A 17,196-nucleotide genomic window follows, 5' to 3' on the forward strand; every position below is an offset into this window, starting at 1 on the left:
GTTGTAGTGAGATTTACAGTGATCCCAAATGGAGCATGTAAAACAAATAACCATGTGTCAGCGAGCAGACTGAGGCCTGTCAGATGTAGCCAATCCTACAATAGAAGATATAAAGGGGATATCACATGAATTAGCTTCAACTTCCACCCACCTAGGTGTCTGGGAAGATGCAAACCAAGCTATTGCCTCACTTAAATGGGTAGCATAGTAAAAAAGGTTGACATCAGGAAACTCATTGCCCCCATTGGTAGTAGGACAATGGAGAGTGAGAAAACTGATATGGGGAGGCCTGGATTTCCATACAAATTGGACAAATCACCTATGTAATTGTAATAATGCTGATTTAGGGACAGCAACAGGGAGGGTCTGGAAGAGGTAGAGTAGTCTAGGCATAAGGTTCATCTTAACTACCACTATCCTACCTAAACAAGAAATAATTAGATCTCGCCATGAGGAAGTCCATTTTAATTGTTTTAAGCATGGGGGAAGTTCCCTGTGTATAGGGTGTCATATCTACTTGTTATATAAACTCCCAGATATTTAATTTTAGAGGGGCGCCAGGCAAAGTTATAAATGTGACACAGGAGATCCAAGGCCATAGTTGAGATATTGAGTGCGAGAGACTCAGTTTTACAAAAGTTGATCTCTTGTAGCCCAAAAGTGAACCGTATTCAACCAAAATCTGAAAGAGTTTTGGAAGAAATGTGTACAGAGAGGTTAGGGTTAGGAAACCATCATCAGCAAAAAGGGACACTTTATATTCTGCCTTGCCAAGTGAGGTACCCCTAATATCCGAGTCGAGGCAGATTTGAGCTGCAAGGGGTTCAATAACCGAAGCAAAGGTCAGGGATGACAGAGGGCACTCCTTTCTAGTGCCATTGGTTATAAGAAAAGAGGACGAGAGAAGACCATTCACGGAGACTCTAGATGAAGGGGTAGAGTAGTGGGCTTGAATGCCTTGGAGAAAATCACCACCTAAGACAAAGGCCCTCAATGTTTGGAGCATGAAGGATCAGCAGATCTGATCAAAGGCCTTCTCAGAATCTAGGGGAAGCACCAGGGCTGGAGTGCAGGATAAAATTGATGGAGTGAATGAGACTAAAAATTTGCCTGGTATTGTCCCTGGCCTGTCTCTCCGATATAAAGCCAACTTGATCATTATGGACCACATCAGGCAACACTGAGTTCAGGCAGTCGGTAAGTATTTTCCTATATATCTTAACATCGGTATTCATCAGCGAGATGGGTCTATAATGAGTACAACTGGAGTGGTATTTCCCATCTTTGGGAATAACAATAATCCTAGCCTCAAGGGCCTCCTTGGAGAAAGAGCCTATGGACATCACGCCACTGAATACCTCAGCAAGATGGGGGGAGAGCAAGGAGTTAAAAGATTTATAATAGGTTGTCGTAAAGCCGTCTGGGCCAGGGGCCTTATTGGCCTTAAGGTTCTTGATCACTTCCGAGATCTCCTGCACCTCAATTTTGACACTTAAGGATTTAAGGGCTAAGGAGGATAATTTAGGTAGATGACAGCTAGCTAAAAAGTTCTGTATAGAGTCCTCAGCAGGTAGAGAGCTACCTGAGGGAGAAGAGTTATACAGTTTAGTATAGAATTTACTAAACTCCTCAGTGATACATGAGGAATGCCTGAGAGATTCACCTGATTGAGATTTAACCATCAGAACATTGTTCTGTGAGAGTTTAGATCATAATCTGGATGTCAGTATTCTATCAGCTTTATCAACTTTTTCATAAAATGTTTGATTAAGCCACATAAGAGAAGTCTCAGCTTTTGCTGTAAGAAGGAGGCCACAAGTTTACGATAATCATCAGTCAAACCTGAGGTTTTATGGATTATATCTAATTGAGCAACGAGGTCCATAAGTTCAAGAAGTCTCTTACTCCTAGCCCTCCTAGCAAAGGCCAATTACTTGATCAGAGATCCTCATATCACTGTTTTATGGGAATCCCAGAGAAGCTGGGGAGAGACCGTAGGACTGGAGTTGAGAGAAACACCCTTTCATCTCAGAGGTCAGTTGTGACTGTAGGGCAGGATTTACAAGGAGCCTACCATTAAGGTGCCAAATATAAGAATGATAACGAGGAAAAAGATTCAATATCTACTGTAAATGGGGAGTGGTCATATCAAGTGCTGGGATGAATGCTGACATCTAGTATTAATTGCGCAGGATCAACACCTAGAAAAATCATGTCTAACCTCGTGTGGACATCATGAACAGGTAAGTAAAAGGTAAACTCTTTAGCAGTAAGCTCTTTCACGTGCCATGCATCAAATAGGAGGTGTTGAGAAAGAAACTGTTGCAAGGCATCCAAATTAGCACAATTAGAGCTTACAGATGGAAGTGGGGGATGTTTAGATCTATCAAGGTATGGATCTAGGGTAGTATTAAAGTCACCTACCACAACCACTCTATTTCTTCTATGTTGGGACAACAGCAAACTTAGAGTGTGAAAAAAGAGTGGTTGTGCAGAGTGGGGGCATAAACATTATCAAATGTAAAAAGAGTACCATCTAATTCCCCAACCAAGAGAAGATAGCGCCCCTCTTGGTCCCGGATGACTGAGAAGGGAGCAAAGGTAACACGTCTAGAGAATAGCATAGCAACACCCTTCTTTTTATGGGTAGGAACACATGCATGATACAGTAAGTGGAAGAGAAGTATTTGGAATTTCAGTTCAGGGTGATGGGTGCCAGTGAAATGGGTCTCGTGTAGAAATATGATAGCACCTTGAAGTTGGCGGAGAGTAGGAAACAGGGTGGATCGGTGTTGCAGACAGTTCAGACCTCTAATGTTAAATGTTATAAATTTGGTAGTCATTAAGTAGTATGGAGGGTGATGAGCGAAAAGTGGTCAAAAGAGAGCAGGTGAGTAAGATATCAGAGAACCCGGATTTTGGCCTCAGGAAAAGAGAATGAGGAGAGGAAAGGAAGGAAGGAAAGAGAGGGTGAGGAACGGGAAGGGGCCGTTCTTGTGGTCGGACCCACAGATATAGTTGACTAAAAAGCCTAGAGTGTCCGAGGCCGGTCATTATGACCGTGTGGGGTTGAGTGGCCTAAGATGCAAAGGGGGGAGCACTAAGCTAAGGGGATACAATAAAGGAGAAAACAAGCTCCACGTGTGGATTTATAGTAAAGACAACATAAGAAAATATCAGGGTGACAAGAAATTACTTAAAAGGAGAAGGGGGACATGTAGAAAACATTGTTGCATATCCCTACATCACAAAACAGACTGCAATAAAACAGACAGTTTGGCATACCCTGGTAGCAATATCATAATCAACAGAGCATCAAGAAAAATGTCAGACCCAGATATAGCCCTAGTACCCATCTAGATAGCAAGAAAAAACTCAGAAGACAGTAGCTACATCTGGTCAGGAGGGTGGGGTGACTGAGTCCATAAGTAACAATGGGCAGTCTGCAGGGCTAGAATGGGATGTAAACATAACAAAGCACCAAAGGGTATAAAGTAATTTGAATTAAAATGTAAAAGGAAACATTCTTAAACAAACTTTACTTAGCACGATATAGCAGAGTATAAATATCCTGAGAATGCACCAGCAAAATAAACAGTAGAACATGGAGGAGAAACAAGTCCAGCAAAAGGACCTAGGGCCTGATTCAGACCCATTCGCTAAGCTGCATTCGCACACAGCCATCAGCTGCCCAAGTATGCAAATCTCGTGATCGCACGGCAAGACATTAGTACGCCCACTAAGTCTTGGCGTGCTGCGATCGTGGTGTGTATTTAGCCGCCCAGTAGCCCGTCTTAAGATGCTCACTTTCCCTTCGCAACACACATCATCTCCAGGAAGTGTATATAACAATCGGTAACATCGTGAACCATCTGAGGCATAAGCAGCGCTTGTGGTTGACCATACCCTACCGCAAGCACTGCAAGTGCAGCAGTGTTTTAAATAGCCATGTGATGTGTACTATGACGCTATGTCTTAATTATGCATGCCCTAGGAACAGTGTTTTGATGCTCAGGCATGCCTGCATTCACACCACCACACCCCCGTTTCTATCGACCTACCCCAGTTACCACCCACAAACGGCACATTCTGTCACTCAAACTAGCAGGCTGTCTGTGTATTCTGTGCAATCGCTTCCCGATCGCAATGACTGGTTCTCGCATGTGCACTGCATCTTTTTTACGCATGCACAGATTCCGAAAATCAGCCAGCAGTGTACGAACGCAGCCTAGCGAACGAGTCTCAATCAGGCCCCTAGTTCCCAATTATGAATGTCAAGTGAGGGCAGTAGGGGGCATCAGATCACTGCGGCAGGTTTAGGTCAAGCGCCAAGAAAGTGTCAACTATTTTTTGGAGCTCACTGAGGTAAGGAACTCACAACATTCTCTTGAGGAACAGGGGATCTTTGAGGCAAGGGCCTCATGTCATCCTTGGGGGAACCTTTTATAGCAGGAAACTTGAGGTCTGGAAGATGTAATTGTGAAAGCAGGCATAGAGCATCATCAGGAGACCCAGCAGAAGGAACCTGTCATCCGAATGGACCTGCAAGCTGAAGGGGAAGCCCCAATAATAACGAATGTTATGATCACGTATCATTTTGGTGATATCCTTCATCTCTAACCTCCTCGCTAGCGTGAGAGGTCTTGGAAGATAAGTAACTTGATCCCCTCGAAGGCAATGTCGGGAGAGCGCCTGTCCCGGGAGTGGAGCTGATCTTTTGCCTTGAAATAGTGGAACCAAAGGATTACATCTCTTGGCGAGTTGGAATGGCCCTTTGAGCTCTATCGAGGATGAACATGTCGTCACGGATAGTAGGAGCAAGTGTGCGGAAGAGACATAAGAGATAATCTTCTAAGTGAACGGACTCCACAGACTCAGTAATATTGTGAATCCTGAGGTTATTTCTTCGCTGCCTGTTATCAAGGACCTCCTGCTTATCAGTGTGTAGCACAAAGTCCAGAGTCAGAATGTCTTGTTCAGACATATGTTGAAAGCTGATGATCTCCTCCTGTTTCCTCTGAAGAGCGTCCTCACGGGCGCTTAGGTTAGTAACCTTGTTTTGTAGGCTGGAGATTGCTTTGTGGACCTCATCATGGATGGTCTGACAGAAGCTTCACACCACCACGAGAATGGCAGCAATATCAGCCTTGGTAGAAGGGGCTTCCGTGTCTTTAGCTTTTGAGTCGATGTCAGAAACACCACTGAGGGATGGGGTGGAAGGCGGTCTCTGGGAGTCAGTGACCTAGGTTGCTTTAAAGTAGAAAATAAGGTCTTAGGAACCTGTTATTTGTGTTTAGGCATGATGGCAGAGGAGGCCAAAGGGTATAAAGCCATGCACAACAAAGTCATATATTTCCTAGTTGCACAGGAAAGGTTCAACAATTGGAAAAAATTGTCACAAACATTCCCCATTCAATTTCATATCAAATTACTGGGGGTGCTACCACGGAAATATATAATTCAGGAACAAGGCAAAAAAGGGAGACCGCAAAATATGTCCATAGCGGTGCACTGAAAATTATTATTAAAACATAACTTTTATTTCACACAGATTATTATCACTAAATTAAAACTAGCAAAAATGTAATACAATTTAAAGAATAGTGTCAAAGTTAGAAATAAGAGATTTAAAAATTAGCATGCTCACTCACACCTCCACTGATAGTTATAATAAAGTTGTTTATATGGATGTCAGTACAGTGCTGTTTCAATTGTTTCAGAATCTCATTGATAAAGAGACCCCTCTGACACTCTTATATTAAATTGTTGGGTCCTATATCTATTAGTCCATATCAGATCCTATATGTGTTATATTTTACCTGGGTCCTATTAGTAAGGTCACCTGTTTTTATCCCTACACAAATCTTTCAATATATTAAGGTGTCATAAAATCACCCACAATTATACAGGATGTAGTTAGGAAGCCAGCGGTCAAAATGCCGACAGCGCGCTTCCCGATTGTGAAATCCGGGTAAGGGACTAATGATAGGCATCTAAATACCGGCGCCTATCATCAGCCCCACGCCGAAATCCCGATGCCCAGCATACCGATCGTAGGTAAGCCGGCCATCGGGAGCGGATGAGTGGGTTAGATTTAGGTGCTCCTGGGGGGACTTAGGGTTAGGCACCCCCCTGGTAGGGTTAGGAACAGGCATTACCAGGGGGGAGGATAGGATTAGGTACCCCCACGGAAAGGGTTAGGTTTAGGGTGCGGAGAGGGGGGGTTAGGTTTAGGCACCCCGGGGGGAGATTATAGTTAGGCACTAGGGGGGAGGTTAGGGTTAGGCACCCCTAAGGGAGGGTTAGACGGGGGACAGAGTTAGGTTTAGTGGGGTTATTTACCTCCATTGGGATCTTCTAGTGCCTGTTTTCCGGTGTCAGTATTTCATCTGCCAGGCTTAGGTCCAGTGGTATGACATACCGATTTCCAATTATACAGCACTTGACTCTTCATATGAATAGTTTCAGAAATTAATAATTGTAGCAATGAGCCACGTATAACATTAATTAGCTGCAGTTGTTAATCAAATCCTTCATTCACTGAATTCCTCAACCTCAAAAGTCTGGGTATTCTGATACAAATGCTGGGGATTACTCCCATCTCCCAATAGTAACCATTCATGGGGTTGATAGTGTGGTTTCAGGATGTGTTAATAGATCCTCAAAAATATGGATCTCACTAAGGCTAGATGAATCAACTACAATTTATGTCTCAAGTTTTTAATAGATTTAAGGATCATTGTGTTGAAACTAAGTTAAGGGATACATGTGACCACTTTATCCATAACTGTAGAATATAAACAACCATTTATTCATGATGTCCTACATATATAAAAATATTATTTTAAAAGGAATCAGAAGCTGGATGGTCATGTGATTTATACTGCTATTCTGGATATAGACTCTATCCAAGATTGTTAAATCAACCGTGGAGTGGTGGATCATTCTCACATTCATGTTAGACAACCCTAATCGATATTTGCATATGTTCTGTATTATTATGGATAATTATTAATTCTCATTAATCCAGTTTAGCTTTCAGTATTCTATCTCTACATAATCTCAGACCATTGGTCTTCCCGTTGTTACTATATTCATAATGAGTAGCTTTAATTTAAATTTGTTAAAGTATTTGAAACTACTACTACAAATGTAATCAAAATATTTGAGAACACCATTATATATTTAATTTAAATTGGTGTTCCTATATCCCTGATTAAATTAAATGTTTTTATTTTTTTATTTTTAAATTCCATTCTGTCACAGTCCTTTATGAGTGATAATCATAAAATGATTATCTCACTAAATTCTCCCCCCCCAGTATACTCCCTTATCCAGTGAGTACACCTCAAATTAGGATAGTCATGGAAGTCTAAACTGGATAGTATCAGCCTATGAATCAGTTAGGTATGAAAATATCATCAGGAATATGAATTTGGTTGATTTTATTTCACTCTTATCTATCCAATCAAATATAAATTTGGTTATTATATCAAACCCTAATATAATGGGCAATCATGAATTTCACATGTAACAATTTCGCAATGACCTAATTATTTAGTGCCAAGGGGCATATGGAAAGCCAAGTTATATATTCATGGGAATTACAGTATTGATAAATATATATTTATATTTAAACTCTTCAATACATCAAATTCCCAATGTTGATGAGTTTATACAACCATGCAGGTGATGTATAACATATATGTCATAAGATCTCTATATAATCTCATATCATCAATTGGTTAATCCAAGTGTCTCCTTGGTACATCAGAAATCCATTTGCTAGTAAATGAACGCGATCTCATAGATGTGTGATAGGTGTAAATATATTGCATGAAATATAATTTAGAAATAATAAGTGCATGATGTGTTACAGGAATCATAAATTAAAATAAATTGAAAATGTTATTAGAAAACTAAATTCCAAAGTGAATGATCAACCACGAGAAAAACAAAATATACATATTGGCACACGTATATTTACTGTGTTAGGTGAGTAAGATAGATTAAAACATCTCATGTATTATGGTGAGTGGCCCAATCTATGATAAAAATTGAAATGACAAAAGACTGTGGTATCATCCAAAAGAAATTTAATGTGGATAAAGTGTGACATTAGAACTTTATGTGTCATAATATTCAAATTGGAGATTCATGACTCTTCTATCAGAAGAAAAAGGGTTAAAGTGCACTAGTTAACTGAGTTTGATAATTTGCATTAATCCACAGCTGCTGACTCAAAAGGGATAACTCCCTATTCCCTCTAAATAATAGAGAACCATACAAAATATGAGTTTGCGCTAGGATTAAAAATACAAACACATTCCCAAAATGTATATACATTTTTTTTAATTACATAATATCACATTAGTTTTGACTGCAGTCAATACGATCACAAATGTATCAATACTAAAATCATAACTTTAAGATACAATCTAATAGATTCAACATCCCACTATAAGTGCTATTCAATGAAAACACACAATACAAGGTAACAAGCAGATCTAATATAGTTTAAAGATCAATTGATATATGGGGGCTAGAGATCAGTTTCATAATAGTGCCCTCCAGCTGATTGATATATATATATATATAATAGTACCTTTGTAAGAGATCCATGTATACCAAAATAATGGGGAGAAGAACAAGCCGCTGCCGCTCCGTATATTAATCACTCGCCGGAGCCAGCAAGTCACGGCAAGTGACAGTGTCTGTAGCCTGTAGTTAACCACTGTGCCATAAACCGAGACCACACATCACAGTCAGTGACCGAGCCTGTAGTCTTGTGCCCGTAGTAACGCTGACTGTATGCCCAGAGCCGCAAGTTACAGCAATGGGGATGCTGTGACTGTGGCCGAAGTGTATTCTCACTGCAAGATTATGGCCAGGCCGTATTGTAAATTCAGCTGGGAGGATGATAACATGGTCTTACAGGAACACTTAGTGGGGAGCAGAGTAAGGCGCAGTCACATCATATCAGAGACTTGATGCGTTTCTCCCCTCAGGGTTTTTTTCAAAAGAAATGCTGTATAGTTGTTTTCAGGCCCTTAGGTGACAAGGTATCCATGAGGAAAATCAGTCTGGTCTCTTGCCTCAAGAGTTTGCAATCAGTATCTCCTCCCTTAATATTCAGGTGTTCCTTTCTCATTCCAAAAACTTTCAGGCACCTTGTATTTCCCTCAATAAATGTCTCGATACTGGTGTTAAGGATTTAAACATTTCTTGGTTCCGACTGGCATTTCTTATACTCCCCAAATGTTTGAGAATTCTTTTTTTAAGGGGTCTCTCTGTCTTCCCTATGTAGTTTTTGTTGCATGGGCATTGTAGATAGTAAATTACTGCTGCTGTATTGCAGTTTATATGTTCGTTTATATGCCAGGTTTTGTTATATATAGCAGCATATGTAATAGTTGGAACCATATTAGGACATACCTTACATGTCCCACATTTCCTGGATCCTTTTTTAAAATGCAATGGTTTTTATGGAGACTCGATATGGCTATGAACCAGGATGTCTTTGAGGTTTTTAGATCATCTCCAGCTCATTGGGATTCTACTTCCAAGCACTCCTGCTGTTCGTAATATTTCTAGGTGTTTATGTAAGATACCCTGTATATTCTTCCATTCTGGGCAGAATGTTTCCGACAAACCTTACACCCTTTTGTTATTTCTCTTCCTTAGGTTTAGGTATCAAGAGTTGGTCCCGAGTGTAGAAGTTGGTATCTTTATACTCTCTTTTTAGTGTTCTCCTACTGTATCCACGAGATTTAAGCCTCTTGCTTAGTTCTTCCGATCTCATATGGAAAGTGTCTTTCTCAGAGCAAGTTCATTTCATTTGGAGGAATTCTCCTTTGGGTAGTAATTTCAAGACTGGAGGAAAATGTTATGGTCACTAATGTAGCAATATATATAATCCTTGTCCTGGTCCTGTATTGTATTGTTCTGTAAGTCGCTTGTCTACAACTTGTTTATGTGCTTTGCAAGGCGCTGCGGAACATTTGTGGCACCATATAAATAAATGATAATAATAATAATAATAATAATAATAATAAAATGTGAACTCTCACTATAAAGAATACTATTGGTGGATATTTTTTTGCTAAATAGATCAGATGAAATATGACCATCTTTTTCAACGGTAAGTGAGACATCCAGAAAGTTTTGTTTCTCTTTGCTTGATTCGAAAGTCAGTTTCAGACTCAGATTATTCGAGTTAAGTTTGGTAATTAATCTTTTAAAGAGTTCTATATCTCCAGATTATCAGATGATCATCCATATACCTCAACCACAAGGTGATGTTATTTGTATAGATGTCATTCTCCTGGAGGTAGAAGTTGTTGTTACAAAGTAGTTTTTAGTCAGTATGAATCGAAGAAGTAAGACAAGACAATTATTGAAATCATTAGTATGATCCATACTAAGAAAATATTCAACTGCCTTGATCCCTTATTCATGGCCAATGCTGGTGTATAGGCTCTCTACATCGCATGTGATGAGCCATGTGCCTTCCTTGAGAATTATGTCTTTGATCTTTCCTAATACATCAGGAGTATCTCTTGTATAAAATGGTAATCCAAGAACATACTTTCTCAAGTGAGAGTCTAAAAATTTGCTAGCCTTTTCAGTGAGACTACCCATCCCTGAGACAATTGGTCTACCGGGTGGGTTGGTCTCTTTTTTGTGGATCTTAGGCAGTAGGTATAGAGTTGGAGTTTTAGAATTCTCTGTTTTTAAGAAATCATAATCTCTTTTGGTTATTACATCATTGTTCCTTGCTCTCCCTATCATCTTATTGTAGAAATCCCCAAAAATCTGAGTTGGATTGAAGTTAATCTTTCATAACATGATTAGTCCCCTAGTTGTCGATCCAATTCTTCCACATATTTATCGTGGGACCGCAGGACAATAATTCCCCTATTTATCTGAGGGCTTTACTATCGTATCATCCAATTTTTGCACCTCCATCAATGCATCCATCCTATTAACGCCCTCTAGATGGTCTAGATCCTTACTCACAAGATCGATAAAGATCTTGACCTATGGACATATTGTAAACTCAGCTGAAAATGTTGATTAATGGATCAAGAGGGACTGAAGTCCCACAGGGTTCTATATCTTCTTGTGTGAATGTATCCTTTAGTCCTTCTAAGATGGTTATTGCATTCAGATCTTCTGAGAAGTTAGTGGAAGTACAGTAGGTGTAATTTTGGATAGGTTTCTTTTAGAGGTAAAAAACGTGTTCAATAAAAGTTTCCTAGCAAAAAGGTTCATGTCTTTTTCCAGTTAAAATCTGTCAAAAAAATTGTGTAGGGGAGAAGTGTAATCCTTTATTGAGAATATTAATCTGTAGTTGTGTAAGTGTTCTTTCTGTTAAATTTATGATTCTCAAACAGTCTATTTATTTTATTTTTTATACCAACAATGGTCTCTGGGTTCTTCTCTCCACTCCCTGAAATTTCTTTTTCCTTTCTCTTCCCCTTCTAGTCCTCTAGAATATCATCCTAGGGTATCTATGGAGTCCCTGGGGGTAAAGCCTAAAAAATCCTTTTGTTGTTTGTGAAGTGGAGTTTCTTCATAGGTAGATTCGCTTTCAGAATAGTCTACATCTGATGTTATGTAATTTGAGTGGTTTTCTGGTGTTCTCCTTTTAGTGTAATTGCCTCTGTATACATTAGACATTAAGTCATTCTTATCTCTCTGCAGCATTCCCCTCTTTCTGCTAATGATCTCTTTCTCTATTATCTCAACATCACATTTATATTTGTCATGTGTTTTCTGAAATTTTTCTATACTTTCAAAATTTTTAAGTTTAGAGCCCAATAGGTAAATCTCCTGTGAATTTTTATTCAATAGTATTTCATCATGTTTTATCAAGATGTTAATTAGATTCAATGAACATGTTAAAGTTTTTTCCCACTCTCTTTTTAAAGCCTCTGTGGCCAATTCAAAGGATGGAAAAACACGTGGCCTCAGGCCTCTTGGTGTAATCACCTGTTTGGTATAGTTTTCAAAAGTAACCTTATTAAACAAAGAAAAAACTTTTGGAACAAGTGCTTTAACTGATACAGATCATTAGTCCAGTCTCCTTGGTTCATATCTATATTTGTAGTCTCATCATCTAGCAGTGTATCTACACAATTTCTCAATCGTGTTTATCTATCACTTAATTCTCGCCTTAGGCTAAAAGCATGTACATTTGTTTCGGAAGTCTGAGGATTGGACATCCTTAGGGGGTATTTAGACTATTTGGACAGAAATTTGGTTTTAAATATTCAATTATGTTCGAATATCAATACTATGTATTGCTTCTGTTTGTTATTATTGTATTCTGAAAAAGAAAGGAGTGAATATTCTCACCAAATTAGTTCAACAAAGTCATATATTTCCCAGTCGCACAAGAAAGGTTCAATAAATTCAATAATTGGAAAAAAATTTTACAAACATTCCAAAGTTAGAAATAAGTGATTTGAAATTAGCTTGCACACTCACATCTCCACTGATAGTTATAATAAAGTTGTTTATATGGATGTCAGTACAGTGCTGTTTCAATTATTTCGGAATCTCATATTAAGAGACCCCCTCTGACACTCTTATATTAAATTGTAGGGTCCTATATCGGAATCAGTATGAAATACCGCTGGCCGCATGGCCGGCGGTTCGATTCCCGGCAGCGGCAGCCCAACTGGAAATACTGATCCTCCTAAGGTAAGTAATCACTAACCTAACCCCCCTAACCCTAACCCTCCTTAGGGGTGCCTAACCCTAACCTCCCCCCAAGTGCCTAACCCTAATCCCCCCTGTAAGTGCCTAACCCTAACCCCCCCCTTCCCCACTGCCTAAACCTAGGTCCCCTGGGGGTGTGCTTAACACTAAGTCCCCCCCGGGGGTGCCTAACCCTAACACTCCCCCTAGCTAACCCTAACCCTCCCGGGGGGTTGCCTAACCCTAAGTCCCCCCCCGGGTGCGCTAAACCTAACCCTCCCCCCTGCTGCCTTCTGCTCACGGCGCCCGGCATCCCTTCGATTGGGATGCCGGGCGCCTGTCTCCCGGCATCAGGAAAATGACAGGCGTCTAGATATAGACACCTGTCAGTTAACCCATGCCGGGATAAAGCGGTCGGGGAGCCGGCTGTCTGGATCATGTCAGCCGGTTTCCCGATTGCATCCCTCCTATATCTATTAGTCCATATCAGATCCTATATGTGTTATATTTTAGCTGCACGTGAGTATGAATATAGTAACAACAGAAAGACCAATGGCCTGAGATTATGTAGAGATAGAATACTGAAGACTAATCTGGATTAATGAGGCTTAATAATTCTCCGTCATAATACAGAATATATGCAAATATCGATTAGGGATGTCTAACATGAATGTGGGAATGATCCACCACTCCACGGTTGATTTAACAATCCTGAAAAGAGTCTATATCCAGAATAGCAATATAAGTCATGTGACCGTCTGGATTCTGATTCCTTTTAAAATAATATTTTTCTATATGGAGGACATCATGAATAAATGGTTGTTTATATTATATTCTACAGTCATGGATAACGTGGTCACATATATCCCTTAACTTAGTTTCAACCCAACGATCCTTAAATCTATTAAATACATGAAACATAAATGGTAGTTGATTCATCAACCCCGTGAATGGGGACAGATGCCAATCTAAGGAGAAGGGGCGGAGTAACCTGACATGGCCAGGAATGATTGGCTGGACGAGGGAGCACAAGCCTCTGATTGGTAAACTCACAAGTTACAGAGGTATTTAAGGCATGTACGGAATGGTATTCGACTTGCCTTGATGCTTGTTTAGCGAAACGCTGCGTCGGTCAGCGGGGCACTAGCTGCACCTCATTACTATGTTGAATTAACATGTTATCAATATGACTTAATATAGGACTGTAGCATTGAGTTTATGAGTGCACTCTAACATAAATCTGATTATGATGACTAAAGAGCAGATGACTAAAGATTATGAACAATCAGCAGCATGGTGTCATTAAGATACTCTCAATGTAAATGAGACTGCTTACTTAATGAAGCACACTGCACTTATACATAAATAAAAGTGTACACACTGAATAATTTGCATACCTCTCTCCCAAGAACACTTGCACTCGATGATGAGCAAAGAAATATCTTATGTGTATACTGTATGAAGAATTAAGATGTACACAGACTAATAGGGATAACTTCATCAGTATTATAGCTCAGGCAACTGTTTAAATAAACCTGGATATACCAGGAGTGATATTTGTTACCCACCTTGATGATAATATCAATTGGCTGGAACTACCCACTATAAGTCAAAGAGGGATTTTGTGTATACAAACAGAATTGCTTGTGGTTACTACGGAGAGATGAGAGTAATCCCCAGCATTTGTATCAGAATACCCAGACTTTTGAGGCTGAGTAATTTAGTGAATGAAGGATTTGATTAATAATTGCAGCTAATAAATGTTATCTGTGGCTCATTGCTACAATAATTATTTTCTGAAACTATTCATATGAAGAGTCAAGTGCTGTAAAATCGTGGGTGATTTTCTGACATTAATATATTGAAAGATTTGTATAGGAATAAAAACAGGGGACCTTACTAATAGGACCCAGGTTAGGATCTGACATGGACTAATAGATATAGGACCCTAAAATTTAATATAAGAGTGTCAGAGGGGTCTCTTAATATTTGAGATTCCGAAACAATTGAAACAGCACTGTACTGACATCCATATAAACAACTTTATTATAACTATCAGTGGAGGTGTGATGAGTGCGCATGCTAATTTTTAAATCACCTGTTTCTAACTTTGACACTATTCTTTGAATTTATTTCATTTTCGCTAGTTTTAATTAGAGATGAGCGGGTGTAGTCTGGGAGGTGGTGGAGGTGGAGCTCTTTTTCTGATTTCTAAATGATCTCCAGACACAACATAAGACTTAAACCTTAAATCTGAAATGTTGAATTTAATGCTCTGTTCACATATTTGATATGGTTAAGTGGACAGTGGGAACAATGACAATTTGAAGGCCACTAACTAACTCTGTTTTTTTTTATGTCCCTGTACAGGTTGGGAAATTCCTTTACAGAACAGAAGGTTTGCAAAGGATTATTTAAGGCAATTGTTTATCTATTTTTGGAAAGCTCACTTCCTGTTCCTGGTCCCCTTCTGGGATGAAAAAAATCCACCCCCAGCAAGCAGACATGGCGCTCAAGAAAGAATTCCCAAGAAAGACACAACATAAGACTTAAACCTTCATTATGAAATGTTGAATTTAATGCTCTGTTCACATATCTGATATGGTTAAGTGGACAGTGTGAACAACGGCAGTTTGAAGGCCACTAACTAACTCTGTTTTTTTAAATGTCCCTGTACAGGTTGGAAAATGCCTTTACAGAAGGTTTGCAAAGGATTATTTAAGTCAATTGTTTATTTGTTTTTGGAAAGCACTCTTCCTGGTACCCTTCTGGGATGAGAAAATCAACTCCCAGCAGCAGCAGCAGCCATGCTCAAGGATTCTTCTGTGGCAAGGATTGATGTGAATGTATCACATTTTTTTGTAAATGCCTCCTCCCCTCCCCTTCTCCTTCATAAATTTTCTTTTTTAATCAGAAAACAAAATTAACTTTACTACCAATCAACCCTCCCTGTCACTGCCCTGCCTTCAACTACATACATACTCCAACTCCCTCAGGCCTCTCTTGAATAATAAAAGTGTTTCCTGATGTGCCATGTTTGAAGTTGAACTGCCATGTGTTTGTACCACCCACTGCTGCAGTCAGCCAGCTATTTTGGTGCAAATTTTGGGCCTAAACTAGATGAAAAAATCAATAATGTGAGGTGGTCAAAATTGACTGGAAACAAGTGGAAAGAAATGTTATTGAGGTTAATAATACTGTAGGAACAAAAAAAGGCCAATTTTATGTGATTTTACCTGTTTTTTAAAAAAATTTAAGAAAAAATCCAGATCCAAAACCAAAAAAACAAAACATGGAGGTGAGGTTTTGGCAAAACCAATCCAGATCCAAAACCAGGGGAGATCCAGATCCAAAGCCAAAATAAGAGGGTCAGTGCACATCTCTAGTTTTAATTTTGTGATAATAATCCATGTGAAACAAGTTATATTTTAAGAATATTTCTTAGTGCACCAGTATGGACATTTCTTGCTTTCTCCCTTTTTGCCTTATAAAGCCATGTAGGAAGGTGAGAAGAGGCATTTGTAACTTATTATCAGCAAAACACACCTGGAACCTATGTGGTAGGAGTTATCTCATTGTAGGGGAAAACTACATTTATCTAAAACTGGAGTAGCAAAGTCATGGAGTTATAGAATATAATAAGACGATGGTAGTAGCAGGAAAGGGGGATCAATCCATGTAGACCATGCAGCTGGGAAGCACTGATGAGGAAGGTCAAACCCAGTAATAGCAAATGTAATACTGACAATGGTAGGAATTTCCAGCTGGAGTGTGAAAGTAGGTAGTGGCCAACAGGTGGAGCTCCAGAACAAACCAAAAAAAAACAAGTGGTATTATATATCAGTCAATATCACTTCAAGGCTCCACAGTATAAACTTTTATTTAGGTAGGGGAATATATATGTGTGCTATGAAAGAAGTGTGCCCACTGAATTATTGTGTCACAGAGAGAGCAGCTGGGGATTCAGAGCAGAGAGACAGGCACTAGGGAGATAAAACTATCAGAGCGTGTAAGTTCCTGCTGGGAAGCCTGGGTCTCTGGTTTAATTCTGCAGTAGTAGGAGGTGAGGGACTGGATGGTCAGTAGCCCTCAGCAGCAAAGTTCTGGGCAGGAGGCCAACAGGGAGCAAGCTGTGCAGTTAGATGCCGCTGTGGTAACGCGGTAGGGAGTCTAGATCGCGGAGCTGGATCTTGACAGGCTCCGGAACACAGCTGCAGCTGATGAGGAGAAAGCACTGCTGGGTGCGTTTGGTAAGATGGGTGGAGGCTGGGGTGTGAGCCACCTCACCGCCATCGCTGGATTCAAGAACATCTTTATAAAATGTATTCAACACAATGTTATAAAAAAAAATGTAAACACTGTATACCATAACAATTGCAATTTGTATGGTATACTGTAATGATGGCCAATGGATTCAACTATCAGTAGAAACCATCAATTGTTTGAGGCCACAGTCAATGATGTTTCCTTAACATCAATGTCCCCACACCC

The 17,196-nt window shown here is 39.7% G+C and overlaps 1 protein-coding gene across 2 annotated transcripts in view; it reads left to right on the plus strand.

Moving 5' to 3' along the window:
• CEBPG (CCAAT enhancer binding protein gamma) overlaps positions 1-15,739 on the plus strand; it is a 121,762-nt gene extending 106,023 nt beyond the window's left edge. The window contains exons 3-4 of one of the 2 annotated variants that reach the window (XR_015869532.1): positions 12,610-12,708; positions 15,076-15,739. Coding sequence is in view for 1 of the 2 variants with exons in the window: in XM_088443894.1 (XP_088300020.1) it covers positions 15,076-15,123 (48 nt within the window). In the remaining variant the exon portion in view is untranslated. The remainder of the gene's footprint in view (positions 1-12,609; positions 12,709-15,075) is intronic. The other variant, XM_088443894.1, reaches the window with a different exon arrangement.
• The last annotated feature ends 1,457 nt before the right edge of the window (positions 15,740-17,196 follow it).

Source organism: Taudactylus pleione, unplaced genomic scaffold (assembly GCF_031769625.1).
Source record: "Taudactylus pleione unplaced genomic scaffold, aTauple2 ptg000336l, whole genome shotgun sequence".
In the NCBI taxonomy this organism is placed as follows: domain Eukaryota; kingdom Metazoa; phylum Chordata; class Amphibia; order Anura; family Myobatrachidae; genus Taudactylus; species Taudactylus pleione.